The sequence below is a fragment of the Mauremys mutica genome, chromosome 2, assembly GCF_020497125.1.
Source record: "Mauremys mutica isolate MM-2020 ecotype Southern chromosome 2, ASM2049712v1, whole genome shotgun sequence".
Taxonomy (NCBI): domain Eukaryota; kingdom Metazoa; phylum Chordata; order Testudines; family Geoemydidae; genus Mauremys; species Mauremys mutica.
Window position 1 is genome coordinate 87,578,319 of NC_059073.1, and position 18,645 is coordinate 87,596,963.

At 41.2% G+C, this 18,645-nt stretch overlaps 1 protein-coding gene across 2 annotated transcripts in view; it reads right to left on the reverse strand.

The window, feature by feature from the left end:
• DLGAP1 (DLG associated protein 1) overlaps nt 1-18,645 on the reverse strand; it is a 271,090-nt gene that overhangs the window by 42,044 nt on the left and 210,401 nt on the right. For both annotated transcript variants that reach the window (XM_045007859.1, XM_045007860.1), the window contains exon 6: nt 1,429-1,802. In XM_045007859.1, coding sequence (XP_044863794.1) covers nt 1,429-1,802 — 374 coding nt within the window. The remainder of the gene's footprint in view (nt 1-1,428; nt 1,803-18,645) is intronic.

The following is an 18,645-nucleotide window of genomic DNA, read 5'->3' on the forward strand; positions in this document are numbered from 1 at the left end:
TACTGCCCATGGCAGACCCAATTGTTCTTCTTAACCTCTGAAGATAGGGCAAGAAGCAATGGACTTAAATTGCAACAAGGGTGGTTTAGGTTGGACATAGGAAAAAATTCCTGTCAGAGTGGTTAAGCACTGGAATAAATTGCCTAGGGAGATTGTGGAATCTCCATCATTGGGGATTTTTAAGAGCAGGTTTAACAAATACCTGTCAGGGATGGACTATAGATAATACTTAGTCCTGCCTTGAGTGCAGGGGACTGGACTAGATGACCTCTTGAGGTCCCTTCCAGTGCTATGATTCTATGATTTCTATGATCAACAGAAAAACCTCTTCTGTCACTGTAGGAAGCGTCTACACTACGGTGGCATAGCTGCAATGCTGAAGTGTGCCACTATAGCACCAGTAGTGTAGACACGGCTTCTGAAACAATTCGATCCATGGGCTGCTCCCAATTCCACACCACACGCAGCCTAAAGTCTCAGTCTTGCCCATAGTAATTAGATATACCTAATAAGACCAACATACTGGAAATCTGTGGGAGACCATTCATGTTCAAACTTCATCTTTAGGAAAAGACTAACCACTTTTTCCAGGGGGAGGAGGCTTGGTCAGTTTGAGGACACTGCCCTATTTGCTTGCGATTTATTTTCCCTGCAAAAACCAGAGTTGAGTCTTAGTTGACTCCAACCCAGACTGTCTTGTTCTAACAGTATGAATGAAAAAGTAGATAGTGATTATGAATGTCATACTTCTACAGTCATTATTTTAAGGGATGCATGAGAGAGATTAATAAAAAAGTTAGATCAAATCTAAAATGGAAATATATAGCTTATTTACATTTCTCTTTCCCCTAAGCTTCAACTGAGTGTGGTTGGATTAGTTTTCTTGTTACATTTCACTAGAGGTAACAAAGTTTAATTTATTTTAAACAAGGGCAAATCAGAGGGATCTTATCCTGTGCTCTTGAGGCTGAGATAACAGCTAAGTAGAACAATGCTGCCTCATTCAAATGACTAACAGTTGTTTCCAAATGCATGAATAAGCAGTGACAATTCAGCTACGCTGGCTGAAAATATTTTTCTGGTGATAGTGTAGTGTAAATCATTGTTTTACAGATTCTCTTTCAATGATATCATTGACCCCTGCTGTGATATGATTAGTCTGTGCTCATGTGTGCAATTTAACAGAGCTGAATAATAAGCAGCAAAAAGACTCAAGAAATCCTTACATTTGACATATTTAAAATTAATTAGGAAAACATCCCCAGCCACAGAGAATAATTAAATACTACTGAAATCTCTACAGTCACCTGACAGAAATGGGTAGCTAACCAAAAAAGGGATTCAAAAGAGAAAAAAATGGACCACTCCATAAGTAATATAGAAACCCACACCAACAAAAACAGACACTTATCTGCTACTATACTTTACCTGTATTCCAATGGATAAACATCTGTTTTTCTTGAAGTGATCCTTCTTTCTGTCTTCTACACCAACGGTGGCAATGGTGGTGGTTGTGGTGACAGTTGCATTATTGTTTCCTACATGCTGACTTGCAGGGCCATGGATCTGTGCGTTAGCAGCCTCAATAGCAGCAGTTAGGGCCTTCATACTGTCCAAGCTTTCTGTAGAGTTACTAAGTCCAGACTGACTGATGATATCGCCCCTTTGTCCCTGCCCATCCATGTATGCATCTTGGGCAGACTCTGTGCTGCTTTGGGCTGTGATGGAAATAAAAGGTTTTGTGGTGGTTCTTGGTGGAACAGGAGGTGGTGTCTTCTTATACGTGGTAATGCAGGATGACACTGGAAAGAGTAAGAAAGATTCTGACTTACATTTCGGTTTTCACATTTTAGCAGCAAACCAATGGGGAAAAGAATGGATTCCAACCATGCAAAGGTCAATCTGTATGTGGGTGGGGAGGAGAGAAGGTGAGGAGGGCCCTGTACATCAACAAGCCACAGTAGGCTCCAGTTAGAGAGCTGCATTTACCCTACTTAATACTTCTACTCATTCAGATGTGAATCACATGATTATCAATACAGGGGTTGGAAAAGACACTGACATCTAGTCCCTCCTCTGCCAGTTTATTATTTCCTTCACTGGATTTTTCTATTAATTTGTGTCAGTCCAGTTTTTAAATGAGTCAAGCAATGGGGCTTCCTTCAAAATGGCATGGTTTTTAAACAAGATTAACAGAGATTGGCCCCCAGACACTCACTCTGGCTAAACTGTATTATATGCAAAGTTTTACTGAAGCCAGGTTTTCTCTCTCTCTAGGTATTCTTACTGTACTTATCACAGCGGTATCAGTATACTACGTTAGACCCATGTTTAGGCCGAAGTTTTAAACAGTTCTTTGGGCAGTGAAGACGGGAGCTGCAGCTACTGCATTTGAGGCTTGGTCTGCATTTAAACTTTAGGTCAACACAGCTACACTACTCAGGGGTGTGAATTTTTCACACCCCTGAGCGCTATAGCTATGCCAACCTAACTCCAGGCATAGAGGAAGCAAGGTCAACAGAAGAATGCTTCTGTCGACCTAGCTACTGTTTCTCAGGGAGATGGAAAAACTCTTTCCATAGCTATAGGCTGCATCCATGCTATGGGATTATGTCAGCATAGCTATGGAGCCACAGCAATGCCACTACAGTCCCTGTAGTATAGGCATGGCCTAAGAAAATCAAAGAGCATCCTAAGTTAAAGTCTGTTACCACTAATCATATGAAAATCTATGTCTATGCATCTGAAAACAAAAGCTGTCTCATTCTTTGCCAGAGGTCCTCAGGTCTCTTTGAAATATTTATTAAACATGAAAAATAACTGTAGAAGCCACTTTAAAAAAAACATATTGCCAACCGTTATCACAGATTTCTCCTGTGCTAATGACAGCCCCAATTTTGCAAAGATTTATGCACTTCTTTAATTTTACACACTGTGAGTAGTTCTATCAGTCTTTGCTGTATTGGGACCTATAAGGAAAGACCATGGTTCATTGGGATTGTGGGGCCCTGCTTTTCAGAAGGTCAGACCACTTTTATTCAGGTGTCTGAATATGAATTTGGAAGCGTAACTTTAGGTTCCCCCAGGTTTGAGAATTTTGGCCTGTGCATACAAAATTAAAGAAATAAATAAAAATCTATCCTCAAAGGCCATTTGGCTGCTCTGTATTAGTGAAATCCTGGAATGCTCTAAAATGAGAAAAAAACTTATTAGGAACCAAAACCCAATGAAGCAATATTTTATTTTAAAGAAAATAAATACAGGCACTAATCTGTGCATAGTTCAGATTCAAACATGTTCATATACATTCTTATTAACAACAATCACAAGACAAGAAATAACTTATCAGAGCCTCTTAACTGGCAGACATCTGTGCCACCCACATAAAAGGTAACTGTACTACAACTGTTCTGCTGCCTGTCTGCACTATGTGCTTGTTGAGCCAGAAGCCATTATGACATTAACTTGGCTAACCCAGATCCACACAACTCATATCTTTTTGATGGCTGTATGAAGGCATTTTCTTTGCTGTGGAGTAAAAGGCATCACCAGGTCATGAAATCACACATGGATTTTTTTTTAACGGATTCCAGTATTTCTGATACTGCGGGGGAGTTCAACGCTGCTGCAATCGATGCACCAGGGATCGATACAGTGGAATTAGTGAAGACATGCTAAATCGATGGCAGAACGTTCTCTGGTCAACGCCATCCAGCTCTCCGAGAAGAGCAAGGGAAGTCGACCCAGAGAGCATCTCCCATCGAAGCAGCGCAGTGAAGATACTGGGGTAAGTCGACCTAAGCTATGTTGACTCCAGCTGGAGTGGAGCTTATTCACAGAGCTGGAGTAGTGTAACTTAGGTCGACTTACCCCCGCAGTGAAGACAAGCCCTGATTTGTGATGTATCCGCCAGAAACAACAAATTCTTTGTGGGATGGAACTAGTGTGGGGGGGAATGAATAAAAACAAGCTCCTAATATTTTAAAAACAGTGCATTTAGTAATCTCCTATGTGAACTAAGGCCTGGTTTAAGCAGCCCATGAAAGGACAAGTTGGTGGTGCTAAAGAAAAGGTAACAATTTCTGAACAGGACTGAATATTGTACAACTCTTGACCAGTTCTGGAGCAGCCAAAAGCAGCATGGCATTTATGATGCAAAACCTACTGATATTCAGGAGAGTTAACTGCTGTTGATGAAGCACATGCAGATGGACTTAAAAAGAACAATGGAGAATGTGGTTTGTATACTGATGAAACGCATCTGCACCAGAAGTGATTGAGCTGATTAATGGCCAGGAGAATGTCCTTGGAGTGTTAGTGGCAGTACTTTGGATGATCCCCCCCTGGAGGCACAGCAATTTGCACTTCCCTGTATGGAGTGAATTTGGTCCATTAAATAATTAATCCTCATAACACCCCAGCAAGGTACATGTAATTTCCCCTATTTAACAGATGGGGAAACCATGAAAAACCTTGAGGAGAGGTCTCAAATGGGGTAAGATCCTCCAAAATAGAACAGAAGCAACAATAACACTAGTTGCCTCATCACTGGTCACCTCAACCCTAAAAAAAGAAGCCAATATCTACTATATGGTGGAATCTACCAGCAATCTGGACACTTCCTAATAGCAGGTAAGCATCTGGTTTAGAAGTATTTTATTCCACTGCTCAATGCATCCAATGGGGAAAACAGTTCACCTTGTGAGGAAAATGCCTGCATCTAGTTAAACACAGCATTGTTCTCGAGAGGAGCAAAGAATCGAGAAGTCATATGCTGAAATTGTAAAAAGAAACAGAAGAAGAAAAAGACAACGTTGTTTTAACAAGTCAATACATAGCCTTAGTTTCCTGGAGTCACATGGCACATACTGAGCAAATCCAGGCAGAGTGCAAGTCATAAAAAAGCCCCAGGCACTTCATTACTGGAAATGAGGTAAGCTGCTGCCACTCCTTTGCTGAAACTACAACAAAACAATGCTAAACCTGCAATCTGTAGCAGCTGCTCTCTAAATGTCAGAGCTGACTGAGCCCTTCAAAAGTCTGCAACATAACAAGCAAATGGACTTTGTTCCTCATTGTTCTTCCCAATCACTTTCAAGAACCTGGCAACTTGTGATATGGCAACCGGTAGGGTCTAAAAAGGCATTTGGCTTTTATGTTTGCTACCACATTTGAATATTAAAAAGGTGTTTAAAAATACTGAAAAACCTGGCACTCTCTGCCCAGCCTAACTGGGGCTGAGTGTTCAGTCAGTGCAGGAGAGCATCATGTCGCTCTCCTGGCCATTCCAGGAGCTGTGTCAGTGGGGGCCAAAGAGAATCCCACCTTGCTCTTCTCTGCCAAAAAAGACCACTAGGAAGATGGGCTTTGAGGGAGAAGGTTGCACACTAGTGGATGAATGACAAAGACAGGAAATCCTTCACTCAAACCCAGAACATTACTATGGTTTTCTAGATACAAAGCTGTTTTTCATATTATCGTATAGGGCCCACAGTCTGCAAAAGAGTCTATTCTTTCCTTCCAGGGCATACGTAGGACCTGATCCAACCAGTGAAGTCAGTGCAAAGATTCCTACTGACTTCAGTGAGGTTTGGATCAGGCCCATCATTCTCACTTGTATTAATGGACTAACGAAAAAAGTCCTAATCATTAGTTTTGCTCTTTTCCTATTTTTGTGGTACAACTACTTGTGATATTTTGATCCCAAATACCTGGTGGGACAGTTTTTTCCAAGGTGGAAAAAAAGTGAGAGTGTTTCTTCTAGTAGCTAATATTTCTGAAGTGCTAAATCGCAGGACAGGAATTTGCAACAAGGAGTGTCAACCAGAAGGAAGTCCAATGGTTAAAAAAACAACCCCAGGCTTGCTTAATATCAAGACTTGAATTCAAACTTGTCATTGTAAGAGCACTTCTGTTGTTTAAACAAGCTCACTAGGGAGATGAATGCTAGGGAACAAACACGAACACGCAATCACAGGCTTGCTGTATAAACCAGTGACAGGTGCACTACAAAACCCACAGGCAGACAGATCAAGCTGCGAAATGGGATCAGTTTCAGACAGTATTTTGGACAGTGAATGAGAAGATATGTAAGCCATGCAATTCCCTGTCTAATTTGACAATTTCACATAAGCATGGTTAGCAAAAGGAAGAATAAGAGAATGCATATTTAAAGTTAAGTAACTAATAGTCACTGTCTCATGGGGAAAAAAAAGCAATTAAGTCCACAATTTACAGGGTGCAGTAAAAGGGTTAATCAGTACTTATATAACACAAATTATTAAATTATAAAGCAAACATAGTTACTTGGCCACATACCCTATAGACGGTGGCCACATTTCTCATTTAACTATTGTTAAGTATCTGTACTGTATTACAGCCATGCCCATATATCCCACTCAGATGCTGTACTGCACGTGGGTAGACAGGGACCCATTGGTAAAGATCTTACAAACTAAAAAAACAAGCCTGAGCCTCGTAATTCAGATTCGAAAACTCCCCAAATTCTGGGGTGTTCAGGTTTAGGGGTTTGATTTGGCCTGTTACAGAGATAGGAACCAGACATGAAATTTGGATTATGACTAAGATGTCCACCTCCTTTCCTCCTACCCACACTCTACCCTGTTCTATTCAAGTGTGGGGGAGTGCTTGGAATTGGAATTTTGGTTTGGGCCGATATTTTATATACTTTTGTTAGTACACATTCAATGCTTTCTTAATAAAAAAAATTACTGATTTCTGGATGGCAGATGTCTGCTGAGGCAGCAAAGCTTTGTAATTAAAAACAAAATTGAAATAAAGCCTTCCATAAGAAATTCTAAACTGCCTGTCAGCATAATATCAGTGTCAGCTAAAGGAATCATCCCAAATGAGAGCCACTAAAGCCATCATATATTCTGGGTATGTCACATTTTTTCCATATCCATGCATTGTAAAGCCTAGTGCCTTCATTATCATGACCTAACCCTCTACAGGATTTGGAAACAGACAAAATTTGAAATTAGCAAATGGTAGAAAGCTAAACAGATTATCTAAAATAGCTGTAGTATACATAATAAGTCACAGTATTAAGGTCCAGTATCTCAGGTTCTTCAATGCTTAAAAGCAAGTGCTGCTTCTCCTAATGAAAAGCTGGTACCATACAGCAGCAATTTCTAGCCCTGCAGGGAAGCAAGAAATGAGACCAGAAACTTGTCACAAGTATAGGGCTGAATATGGCTAACCTAAAACTCAAACTATACTGAGCGGAAAAGATGAAAATATTTCTCTGGCACGTTTTTGCTTTTCTTAGCTGTTTGAAGCTGCTGTGATGTTCAGAAATTTAATCACTGTCCCTGTGGAGATAAATTAGTGTGCAGAGTGTAGGCGAGGCCATGAAAGGAGTCTATGTGCAGTTTATTACATGGATATTGCTACTATCTAATAATTACATATAAGCAATTATATGCACACAGTTGGCTCACAGGAATCATTCACTTGTTACTGAAATTTAGCCCCCTTTTGCTGGAACAGAGCAGAAGGCTAACTGTACACAGCTGTAGGAGAAGTAAAGAAACCCATACACAACTGAAACTGCAGGGGGAGTTTTATGTAGACTGAATGTAATTACAGTATCTAAATTACAACTCGGCTAGAACGGAGTATAACACCTTACTCCAGAAAAAAATGCAATGTAATCTTTAATGGTTTCAAGTAGTTACGACTGATTTTCTCCTATCTGAAGGACATAGATAAAACAGATCTGTGTGAATAAAAAAATGAGCGCATTTGCTTCATACTGTCTAGTGAAGTAACAAAGGAGATGAATGGCACCTGTCTCTGCTTTGACCTGTGCCAGCCAGTAATTGTCTAAGTAATATTATACTATTTAGAGAGAGAGTGTTTCTACTTTTCACAAGGACTCTATGGATAACATCAAATCAGCCAGTAAGCTACATACATCAATGGGCAACTGAATGGGAATTCACTCAGGCTGATGACTTATCAGTAACCTTTGGCTACTGGCAAACCACCTGGAAAAAAAGCAGCCCAGAACAGCAGAAACACAGAACCACTATAAAACAATAATGTGGCACTCTTCCAGACAGATTCTCTCAAAGGGAAACTGGTTTAAAACCACTGAGGCAGGTTATTCACAATACAAAACAAATCTCTATGCTCAGTGAAATCAGGGTGTGTTGGGAAGGGAAGAAAAAACAGAAGACTATTATTTCTATTAGTTGACACAGGTATGAAATCATTACGCAAGGCTGCAACAGGGGCTGGTGTGTGTGGAATCCAGCATTACTGTCCTATTTAGTCAGTCTGTAAATTATTTACTCTCTCTTTTCATCTGTACAGTGTTAAATTGAGCTAATCAGGGAAACACTGTTTGAGCTATAGCTTAATCCAGTGAGCTTTCTTAATTCTTTCTGAACTTAAACACATTCTCAAACCCCCTTGATTTATTTGAAGAAGACAAGAGCAATATATGAAATATCAGATGAAAAAGGGTCCTTGAAAAGTATAAGTTCTGTAGAATAATAAACGTGGTCACAAACATTACAGTAAGAAATTGAAAAACTTTTTTGAATACCATAAATTTGTTCTATAAAAAAAAGCTTTTAGGGTGAAGAGAAGAAACTGTATTAAAAATGGCAGTTAACACTGAAGTTGATGAATGTAATAACCTGCTTTTTAAAGAGATCAGGTCCTTTTCCTGTACATCTTCTAGGAGTTGCATATCTCCAGCAAAACACTTTATTGGACACTGGTATTCTATTTATGTTATGTTTTACTACAATACACATAAACACCAAAGAGTTCCCAGCACTTTCTATCAGGTAATATTGTCAATAAATTGAAATGGGCAAAATTTTCAAAGCATGCACAAACAGTATTTGTGTGAGAAAAACCTGCATATGCATATACCCAGGGCCCATGTTCAAAATAACACAGCTTTGGATACGATTACCAGTTTTTGTTCTGCTTTGCCACTTTCTGGTGAAAAGCTTTAATGACCTCTTTTCCCCCCCACTTTGGACCTACGTTCCCTGTAAACTGTGCGTCCACACAGCAGGCAGGGGCGGCTCTAGACATTTCGCCACCCCAAGCACGGCAGCATGCCGCGGGGGGAGCTCTGCCAGTTGCCGGTCCCGCGGCTCCGGTGGACCTCCCGCAGGCATGCCTGCCGAGGGTCCGCTGGGTGGAGCCGCGGGACCAGCGGACCCTCCGCAGGCACACCTGCGGGAGGTCCACCGGAGTCGTGGGACCGGCGGACCCTCCACAGGCATGCCGCCGAAGGCTGCCTGCCTGCTGCCCTCCCGGCGACCGGCAGAGCGTCCCCCGTGGCATGCCGCCCCAAGCACGCGCTTGGCGTGCTGGGGCCTGGAGCCGCCCCTGACAGCAGGCTTGTAGCTGCTATGAACGTCACATGGTAGGTACATGGACAGCACCTGGGTCTCCCTCTCTGGGCCAGGTCCTCAACCAGCTGAAACTGTTATGGTTCCTTAGCACTGGCGGCTGGAAGTGGACCCGAGGCTCACTGGCGGGCAGGGATAACAAATGGGAGGGGAGACAGGGACTCTTGCGGGGAAATTAGCCATAGCTGACACTAGGACTCTTTGTTGGTGGGGGTGGCCAGCAGCTGGTTTTTCTGCATGCTGGAGGTGTCAACCCTGGGGCTGGGCCTTTTTTCAAGTGCTCAGCACCCACAATTGAAGCCAGATTTTCAAAACAGCTCAGCACCCAAACTGGTTTTGAAAATCTGGTCACTTATGTTGACGCCTAGATAAGAGCTGAGCTCTGATGGTGAGCTAGCACGTTGAGTGTTACACTTTTTTGAAAATCTGGCTGTGTGTGTCACAGTGGGAGATATTTGGGTGCCGAGCACTTGAAATTAACCTTTATTTAGAAGCCTAAATGGGAGCAGAACCCTGTTGAAAATCTGACCCCAACTGTGGTTGCTGAGCACTTTTGAAATCTAGCACACACAAGCACCTGTTTCTATGCCATGATACCATTCTGAGCATGCCAATGCAGATTCTAAGTGCACTTACTTTATTGTATACATCTATATTTTTTGCAGGTGCAACTTAGGTGCCAGTTTAAAATTTTTTACTCAATATGTGCAAGAAAAGATTATGGCATTAGCCATTTTCACCCATGCCCCCATTTATACACAACTGGAAAGAATACTTAAAACGTATAAGGGGCCACGGTCAACATACTGATAGCCAATGTAAATCAGAACTAAGTTCAGTGAAACTGGGTAATAGACCTGTAAGTGAGCTCAGAATCAGGCTCATAGTTTACTAAACTTGTCATAAAAGAAAGCACTGAAGGTCACGACCTCCTTCACAGTTCAATTAAGGAGCAATTTTTTTGTTCTTGATGTTCTTCTGTTATCTCCTCTCTACCTGATGAATGCTGATGAAACAATCAAAGCTGCAATTTCAGCCAGTCGTTTAGAAATAGCTAGCTCTACCAGCAGTAATTGGCCTCGATGCAGGAAATACTATTCTATGGCCTAGGTGATTTATACAGGAGGTCAGACTAGAATGGGGTTCTCAAACTGGGGGTCGTGACCCCTCAGGGAGTCGTGAGGTTATTACGTGGGGCTGGCGAGCTGTTAGCCTCCACCCCCAAACCCTACTTCGCTTTTATTAATAGTGTTTTAATAAATGTGTTTTAATTTGTGTGGCGGGGGAGACATACTCAGAGGCTTGCAGCGTGAAAGGGGTCAGTCAACAGTACTAATGTTTGCTGAAAAATCTATAGGTAATGTCTTTGCATACAGTCACAAGAATTCATGTGTCTTTCAGATACTAGATTTAGCCAGTTAGATATCAGATGATCAAATTACTCACAGATAATCAGGTTGGATATTAACATATCTGTCCATCTGTGTTTTAACTACATCACTGCAAGTATGGACTGCTTCAACCACTACACAGCAACCATCTTTAACTGGACTATTGACACTTTAAAGCAGTGGCCTCCAACCTTTTTACACACAAGATCACTTTTGGAATTTAAGTGCAATCCAGAATCCCGCCCCTTCCCCAAGGCCCTGCCCTGCTCACTCCAGTCCCCTCCCCTCCACCACTCGCTCTCCTCCACCCTCACTCGCTTTCACCGGGCTGGGGCATTGTTTTGGGGTGCTGGCTCTGGGCTGAGGCTGAGGAGTTTGGAGTGTGGGAGGGGGCTCTGGGCTGAGCCTTGAGCAGGGGGTTGGGGTGCAGGAAGGGGTGAGGGGTGAAAGCTCTGGAAGGGAGTTTGGGTGCAGGAAGGGGCTCCGGGCTGGGGGTTAGGGTGCAGGAGGGTGTTTGGGGTGCTGGCTCTGGAAGGGGGCTCAGGGCTGAGGCAGGTGGTTGGGATGCAGGGTCCTGCCAGGCAGCGCTTACCTCAGGCAGCTCCCAGACAGCAGTGCAGCGGAGCTAAGGTAGGCTCCCAGCCTGCCCTCAACCTGCATTGCTCCTGGAAGCGGCCAGGACATCGCTGCGGCCCCTGGCTCAAGGCACCGCCCCCACAGCTCCCATTAGCCATAGCTCCCCTTTCCCGGCCAATGGGAGCTGTGGGGGCGGTGTCTGCAGACAGGAACAACATGCAGAGACCCCCTTGTCCACCCCAGGGGCTGCGCTGCCGCAGGAACATGCCAGCCGCTACCAGGAGCGGCACCGGGCCAGGGCGCCTAACTTAGCCCTGCTGCGCTGTTGGACTTTTAGCGGCCGGAGTTCATGATCGACTGTCAGAGGCTCCAGGATCGACCAGTCAATCGTGATCAACTGGTTGGTAACCACTGTTTTAAAACATGATTCTTTGCTGAATGCAAATGTAACAACTGCTCCTTCCTCCTCCTCAACAGAACAGCTCCATTTGTGAATTCAGAGTAATTACTGCTGACGTTAGCAACAAAACATAAATTTTTGCTGTTTTTTACTCCCATTAGCCCTGCAGAGCCAATTCAATTATGATAGAATGAGCATGATTCTATTTTATTATGTGCATCATGAACAGAATTGTTTTCAAGGGGATGGTCTATCCATTGTTTGAGCACCAATTTAACTAAACTGGTTTAGAAACCAATTAGGTTAAATTGGTCCAAACCATTCTCTTGCATGGATAATTTTATGCTGGATTAGGCTATTAAAAATTAAACTAAATCAAAATAGGGCTGAAATAAAAGTGTCCACACAAGAAATTTACCCCAACTGGACTCAGTGTATTGGTTTCTAAATGGACTTAGCTACATTGGTACAACTTTTGTGTGTTGACAAGCCCTAAATTCTAATAAATTACACCTGTACTACCCCACTGAAGTCTGTACAGGTGTAAATTAACTTTTATTACTGATAAAAACAACAAGGAGTCTGGTGGCACATTAAGGACTAACAGATTTGATTACTAATGGCAATGCATGAAATGGAAAGAATCCAGCTTGACTTTTAGATCCCAGGCTCAGTTTGCAGAACTGGCATATGTTTTACCTGTAAATTGAACACATTTGATCCTGAAATCTCTGAAACACAATAAAAATGCTTTTCAGAGTAGAACCTCATCTTAGAGAAGTTATACTACATGTGATAGATATATTTATATTAGATACATGCAGCAAACCTAGGAGTGTGTATTGTTCCATAAGCATTGTATGTTTGTCAGCATTGAGGTTGTTCAGATATATGCCATCATGTGCCAGCCTTGCCCCTCTGCCATGTACATTGGACAAACTGGACAGTCTCTACGCAAACGAATAAATGGACACAAATCAGACATCAAGAATTATAACATTAAAAAAACCAGTAGGAGAACACTTCAATCTCCCTGGACACTCAGTAACAGACTTAGAAGTGGCCATTCTTCAACAAAAAAACTTCAAAAACGGACTTCAACGAGAAACTGCAGAACTGGAATTAATTTGCAAACTTGACACCATCAAATTAGGCCTGAATAAAGCCTGGGAGTGACTGGGTCACTACAAAAAATAATTTTCCCTCTGTTGATATTCACCCCTTGTTAACTGTTGGAAAAGGGCCACATCCACCCTAACTGAACTGGCCTCATTAACACTCTTTAAGGCATCTCCCATCTTTTCATGTTCTGTGTATTTATACCTGTCTCCTGTATTTTCCACTCCAGGCATCTGATGAAGTGGTTTTTAGCCCACGAAAGCTTATGCCCAAATAAATTTGTTAGTCTCTAAGGTGCCACAAGGACTCCTCGGGTTTTTTGTTTTTTTTAGATAAATTTAATAAACAAGTTATTTAGCATAAAGTATGTAAGATGCAATTTAATATTTTAAGTAGCTGCCTATATTATTCTTAAGCAAACTACTTGATTATGTTGAGAGTTTTCCTAGGGGTTCTTCACAGTGCTGGGCACTTTGGCCATAATCCAGCAAAGCACGTAAGCACCTGCTTTACTTTAAGCATATGAGTAATCCTCTTGAAGTGAATGGGTGTAGTTACATGCTTCAAGTTAAGCACATGCTTAAGTGCTTTGCTGGATCAGAGCTACAGTGCTCAGCACCTTGGAGGATCAAGCCCTCAGTGAGTTGAGTAGCATGTGTGAGGATCTCCATTTCTGTTTGGTTTGGGAATTTTATTTTATAATGCTTCATATTAATTAATAGGTTGGTCATCATTTAAAAGAGTTACTTAGATGCCAGGATGAGGAAGGACTGCCATTTTCTAATCAGAAGTATTCTGGAAGAAAATTCTCCAAATGCCAAAGACAAGAAAATAAAGCTAACATAAATTGAGAAGAAACAGTAGTTCAGATAGGTCCTCAGCTGGTGCAAATCAACCTAGTTCCATTGAAGCTGATTTAGACCAACTGAGGATCCATTTCTATGTATTTTATTGTAAGTTTAGTATGAGTTGGGTCAAGTAAATATGCTCTCTTTATTTTTCTTAGAATTAATAGGAATGATAATAAAAACAAAATATAACAAGCAGCATTATGGAAAGCAACTATCACATGTGTATTGTGTAACAGTGTTAATTCAAACGGAGAAGTATTGACTTGTTTCATGTTGTTCAGTACGTCTGTCTTTTTTGGGGTGTTCCGTACAGTGATCAAGAATGTCTAAAACAAGCATTTTGTGTGTTCATTTTTCCCAGGAGAAAATGAAATGTGAAGGCTGCCTGCAGAAGGGAAAAGAAAGAGAAGACGACAAATTGGAAGTGAACTAAGTGGTTTTTGGTGGGAGGAACCAGACATTGGCACCAGAGACTAGGAGAAATCTGACACAGCTCAAAGGTTCAGTCCCTTTGCAGTTACCGATAACCTTATCAATGAATCTGTTAAAAGCACAGTTTGACATCCTCAGTCACCTGTCTGGGGCAGTTCCTTTATCAGCCAAGGGAGTAGTTGGTCAGATCACAGTTAAATGCAGTCATTTGCAAAAAGGAGGAAAACTAGAAAAGAAGCATAAGGCAAGAAAATATATCTGTTTTCACTGGTTTGATTTTGAGAAAAATAGCAAACTTTTATCAAGACTGAGGAAAATTAACTTTGTCCAGAACTGGGAAAACAGAATTGTCTTGGAGCACTCTGTGTGATATGTTTATTCCACAGAGATGAGAACAGGCAACTGAAAATTTATGCATCTGAATATCTAAAAAAGGCCGTGATGATCTTCACATTCTAAAGGTACATTAATTAGTTATCACCTCATTAAGTAGGATAGTTGAAGTCACTATGAGTGATCTCATTTTATTTTTACATACAACAAATTTGGTGAGACCCCTAGTTAATATGCCAACACATCAGTTTGAAATACTAGCCCAGTGTGAAAAATTCCTAGTCATCAGATTGAATGTCATCAGCACAAAAGACGTTATATTGACATCTCATTTACTATCACCCCAGGAAACAGATAAGACCATTTCAATAACTCACAGCTCAGAGATCACCTATTGTCCGGAATCCTGGGCTAACACAAGGGAGGTAGCCACTCCCTGTTGTTTCAAAAAGTAAGAGACAAGGAAGGACTGGGGTCCTGGGATACACGAAAAGAGAAAGGGTAAAACCAGCCTCAACAAGAGCTGAGTGAAAGACATTTTCGATTTTTTTCGAACCCCCACAATATCCCTGAAGTAATGCATGTAAAATGGGTTATGCACGGGGGGGGGGGGGGGGGAGACGGGGGACGGAGGGACTGGGGTCCCTGAGGAAATTCTAATCCACTGCATGTAAGAGACTTCAGACACAAAATCTTGTAACTTCTATGCAGGCTACATACTCAGCATCAGCTGCCTGTGATAATGGGCTGCCAGCTACACTTTATTTACCTTCATAATTTTTTAAAAATAATTTCAGTTTCACAACGAAGGAATTTTAAATTTTGTCAAGATGATGATCACGGTGCCATGAAGTCTGAATGTATCGCATGTCATTCCAGTGGCAAAAACCAAGGTATACTTACCATAGTTCCCAGCATTAGAAAGTAGAACCATTATAGTAGAGAGACTGTTGCTGATTTGATTATATATTTCTCTCTCTCCATGCTCCCTCTCCACCCCGTCCCAACTTGCCCCCAAGATTCAACTGCAACTTGTCTAAAGCAAAGATTTAGGAATTTTTATTTAAGGTCTCAGCCTGGATGAACGCTGCCCCTCATTCACCCCTACCCAACACAACAGTTTTAGGATTTCTGAAATTTACACGAATATAGGAACCTAAAGATACATTTTTGTGCTTGCATAATTGAAAGTTAAGGCTGGGCCATCAGTTAAAAGATACAACCCCCCTCCCCAATAAAAATACATTGAATGTTGACAATTTGAACTAGTTAGACCATTTTTAACCTATGGAAACAATTTTGGAGATCACAAACTCACATAGAATCTTTGCAAACGCCTGCAAAATTAGTCCCACAAATTCATAGAATCCCATAAACGCTTGTAACACATTCTCCTAAACCTCAAACTGAGGTGAGAGGAAGACTGACTCAGATTTTCAAATAAAACACCTCTTCTTTCTCCCATTTTTCCTTTCTCTCCCCACAACTTTCAGCCCTGACTCTTTGCTTCCGCTTCCTGAGTCCCACTCCTAACAGATCCCTCTACCTACACAAATGTATTCTCTCTCTAGGTCTGGTGTCTCTTCTGCAGTCAATATTTCATATTCTGGGACTTCACTGGCCAGTGCTGCCCCAGAAGACAACCTTTGACACTGGCTGGGGAAGTCAGAACACATGGGATTTAAAAGAGAAAGCATCTCTACAAGTCTGGATCCTGTGCCCAAATCTGTTAGCCGTAACTAATCACATAATTCAACATTTCTTTTTACTTTCCTACAGAAATTATAAAACAGAGATTACAGTCAGAATATTGACAGAGCTGGTAGAATACTGCAAAACAGTGCTAGCCAACACTGATTCAGAACTGAAACAGCTGTCCTATTTGACCATGCTCACACCTTTTGTTGTTTGCCACTTGCAAATATTTGTGTGATTTGAATTTTTGTTTGCATTAAAGTTTTGGGAATGGCTGTTCTTCATATTGACACCTATATGCATGGCAACCCTGGCATGAGTTTATTTGTTATTCTCATCCAATCATGGAGAGGAAACATTACCATTGTTAGATGACCAATCACAGAACACAAAGGACAAATAGTGAACAGTTCATGAATAATCCATAGACTAAAATTTGTTTGTATAAACTGCTTGTGGACTAATTATGAACAACAAATAGATTTGCAAAAATCAATGAAGCATTTGCAATCAGGGAAAAGGGATACATTTGCAATGAATGTTAATCACAATGAATAATTCAACCAGCTCAGGTTAGTAATAATGATCATATAATTTACATTTGTCTAGCACCTTTTATCATAAAGGATCTGAAAAGATATACACACCACATATATCTATAAATCACATTAGTGACACTCACTGCTCAAATGCAGTCATGTTTGGGCACCACACTGAGGCACTGGTTCATTAGGGCTTGTCTACAGTTGGAAATTTACTTAAATAGTTATTCCAGAATAATTATCACTTTCAATGTGGATTAAGCTAAATTGGAAAAGGTACTCTTATTCTGGAATAAGTGTTCCCACAGCCACTTATTCTATAGCTATTTCAGTAAATTTCCAAATGCAGGTAAGCTTTATTGATGCAGAGGGAAGGCTGTAACTTAGTGAATCACCAACCCTACTTCCTGCTGCTACCTTTGTTTTGTAGAGATCTCCCATCAAAGTGCTAACCAGCTTAACTTTGTTTAGCTTTTGAAATCTGGTAAGAGCAATAATTCAAGATGGTTTAGCCAAAATCTGGGTCAGGCAGGCTTTTGGAACACAGGAATGGTGTAGATGATATCAGCCCCATCCTAGAATTTTCAGGGGACAGAATTATTAAAAAAACCCTGTCATAAACAGATAGTTAAGGGTTAATGTCTCTTACCTGTAAAGGGTTAAGAAGCTCAGTAAACCTGGCTGACACCTGACCAGAGGACCAATAGGGGGACAAGATACTTTCAAATCTTGGTGGAGGGAGTTCTTTGTTTTGTGCTCTTTGTTTTGGGGGTTGTTCGTTCTCGGGACTGAGAGGGACCAGACATCAATCCAGGCTCTCCAAATCTTTCTGAATCACTCTTATGTTTCAGACTTGTAAGTAGCACAGGCAAGGCGTGTTAGTCTTATGTTTGTTTTCTCAGCCTGTAAATGCTTCTTTTTGCTGGAAGGATTTTTACCTCTGTTTGCTGTAACTTTGAACCTGAGGCTAGAGGGTTTTTTCTCTGGGCTATATAAATCTAAGTACCCTGTAAAGTATTTTCCATCTTGATTTTACAGAGATGATTTTTACCTTTCTTTTTCTTTAATTAAAAGCTTTCTTTTTTAAGAATCTGATTGATTTTTCTTTGTTTTAAGATCCAGGGAATTGGGTCTGGACTCACCAGGAGTTGGTGGGGGAAAGGAGGGGGGAATGGTTAATTTCTCCTTGTGTTAAGATCTAAGGGGTTTGGATCTGTGTTCCCCAGGGAAGGTTTTGGGGGGACAGAAAGTGTGCCAGACACTGATTTCTGGCTGGTGGCAGCGTTACCAGATCTAAGCTAAAAATCAAGCTTAGAAGGGTCCATGCAGGTCCCCACATCTGTACCCTAAAGTTCAGAGTGGGGGAGGAAACCTTGACACCCCCAATATAAAACAATTAGATAGTCATACAATTCAAAGGTAATTTGCCACAGTAATATGTGTATTATTCTGTATTTAACACTGGTGTTTAATTAATTTAGTAAATTTCAGGAGTGGAATTAATTTCATTTGAGAAATGAAATTTACTAATACAACAGGTTTCAGAGTTGCAGTTGTGTTAGTCTGTATCCGCAAAAAGAACAGGAGTACTTGTGGCACCTTAGAAACTAACACATTTATCTGAACATAAGCTTTCGTGGGCTACAGCCCACTTCATCGGATGCTGAAGTGGGCTGTAGCCCACAAAAGCTTATGCTCAGATAAATTTGTTAGTCTCTAAGTTGCCACAAGTACTCCTGTTCTTTTTACTAATACAAGAGCATTTTTCCTGACTATATCCCACTTTATCCCATTTAGTTGACTTTTCTATACATGATACGAATGTGCGGTATATTAGCAACCAACTAGGTCATTGCAGCTGCTTTCTCTGAGACTGGGAACCTGTTGATTTGACCTGTTCATCAA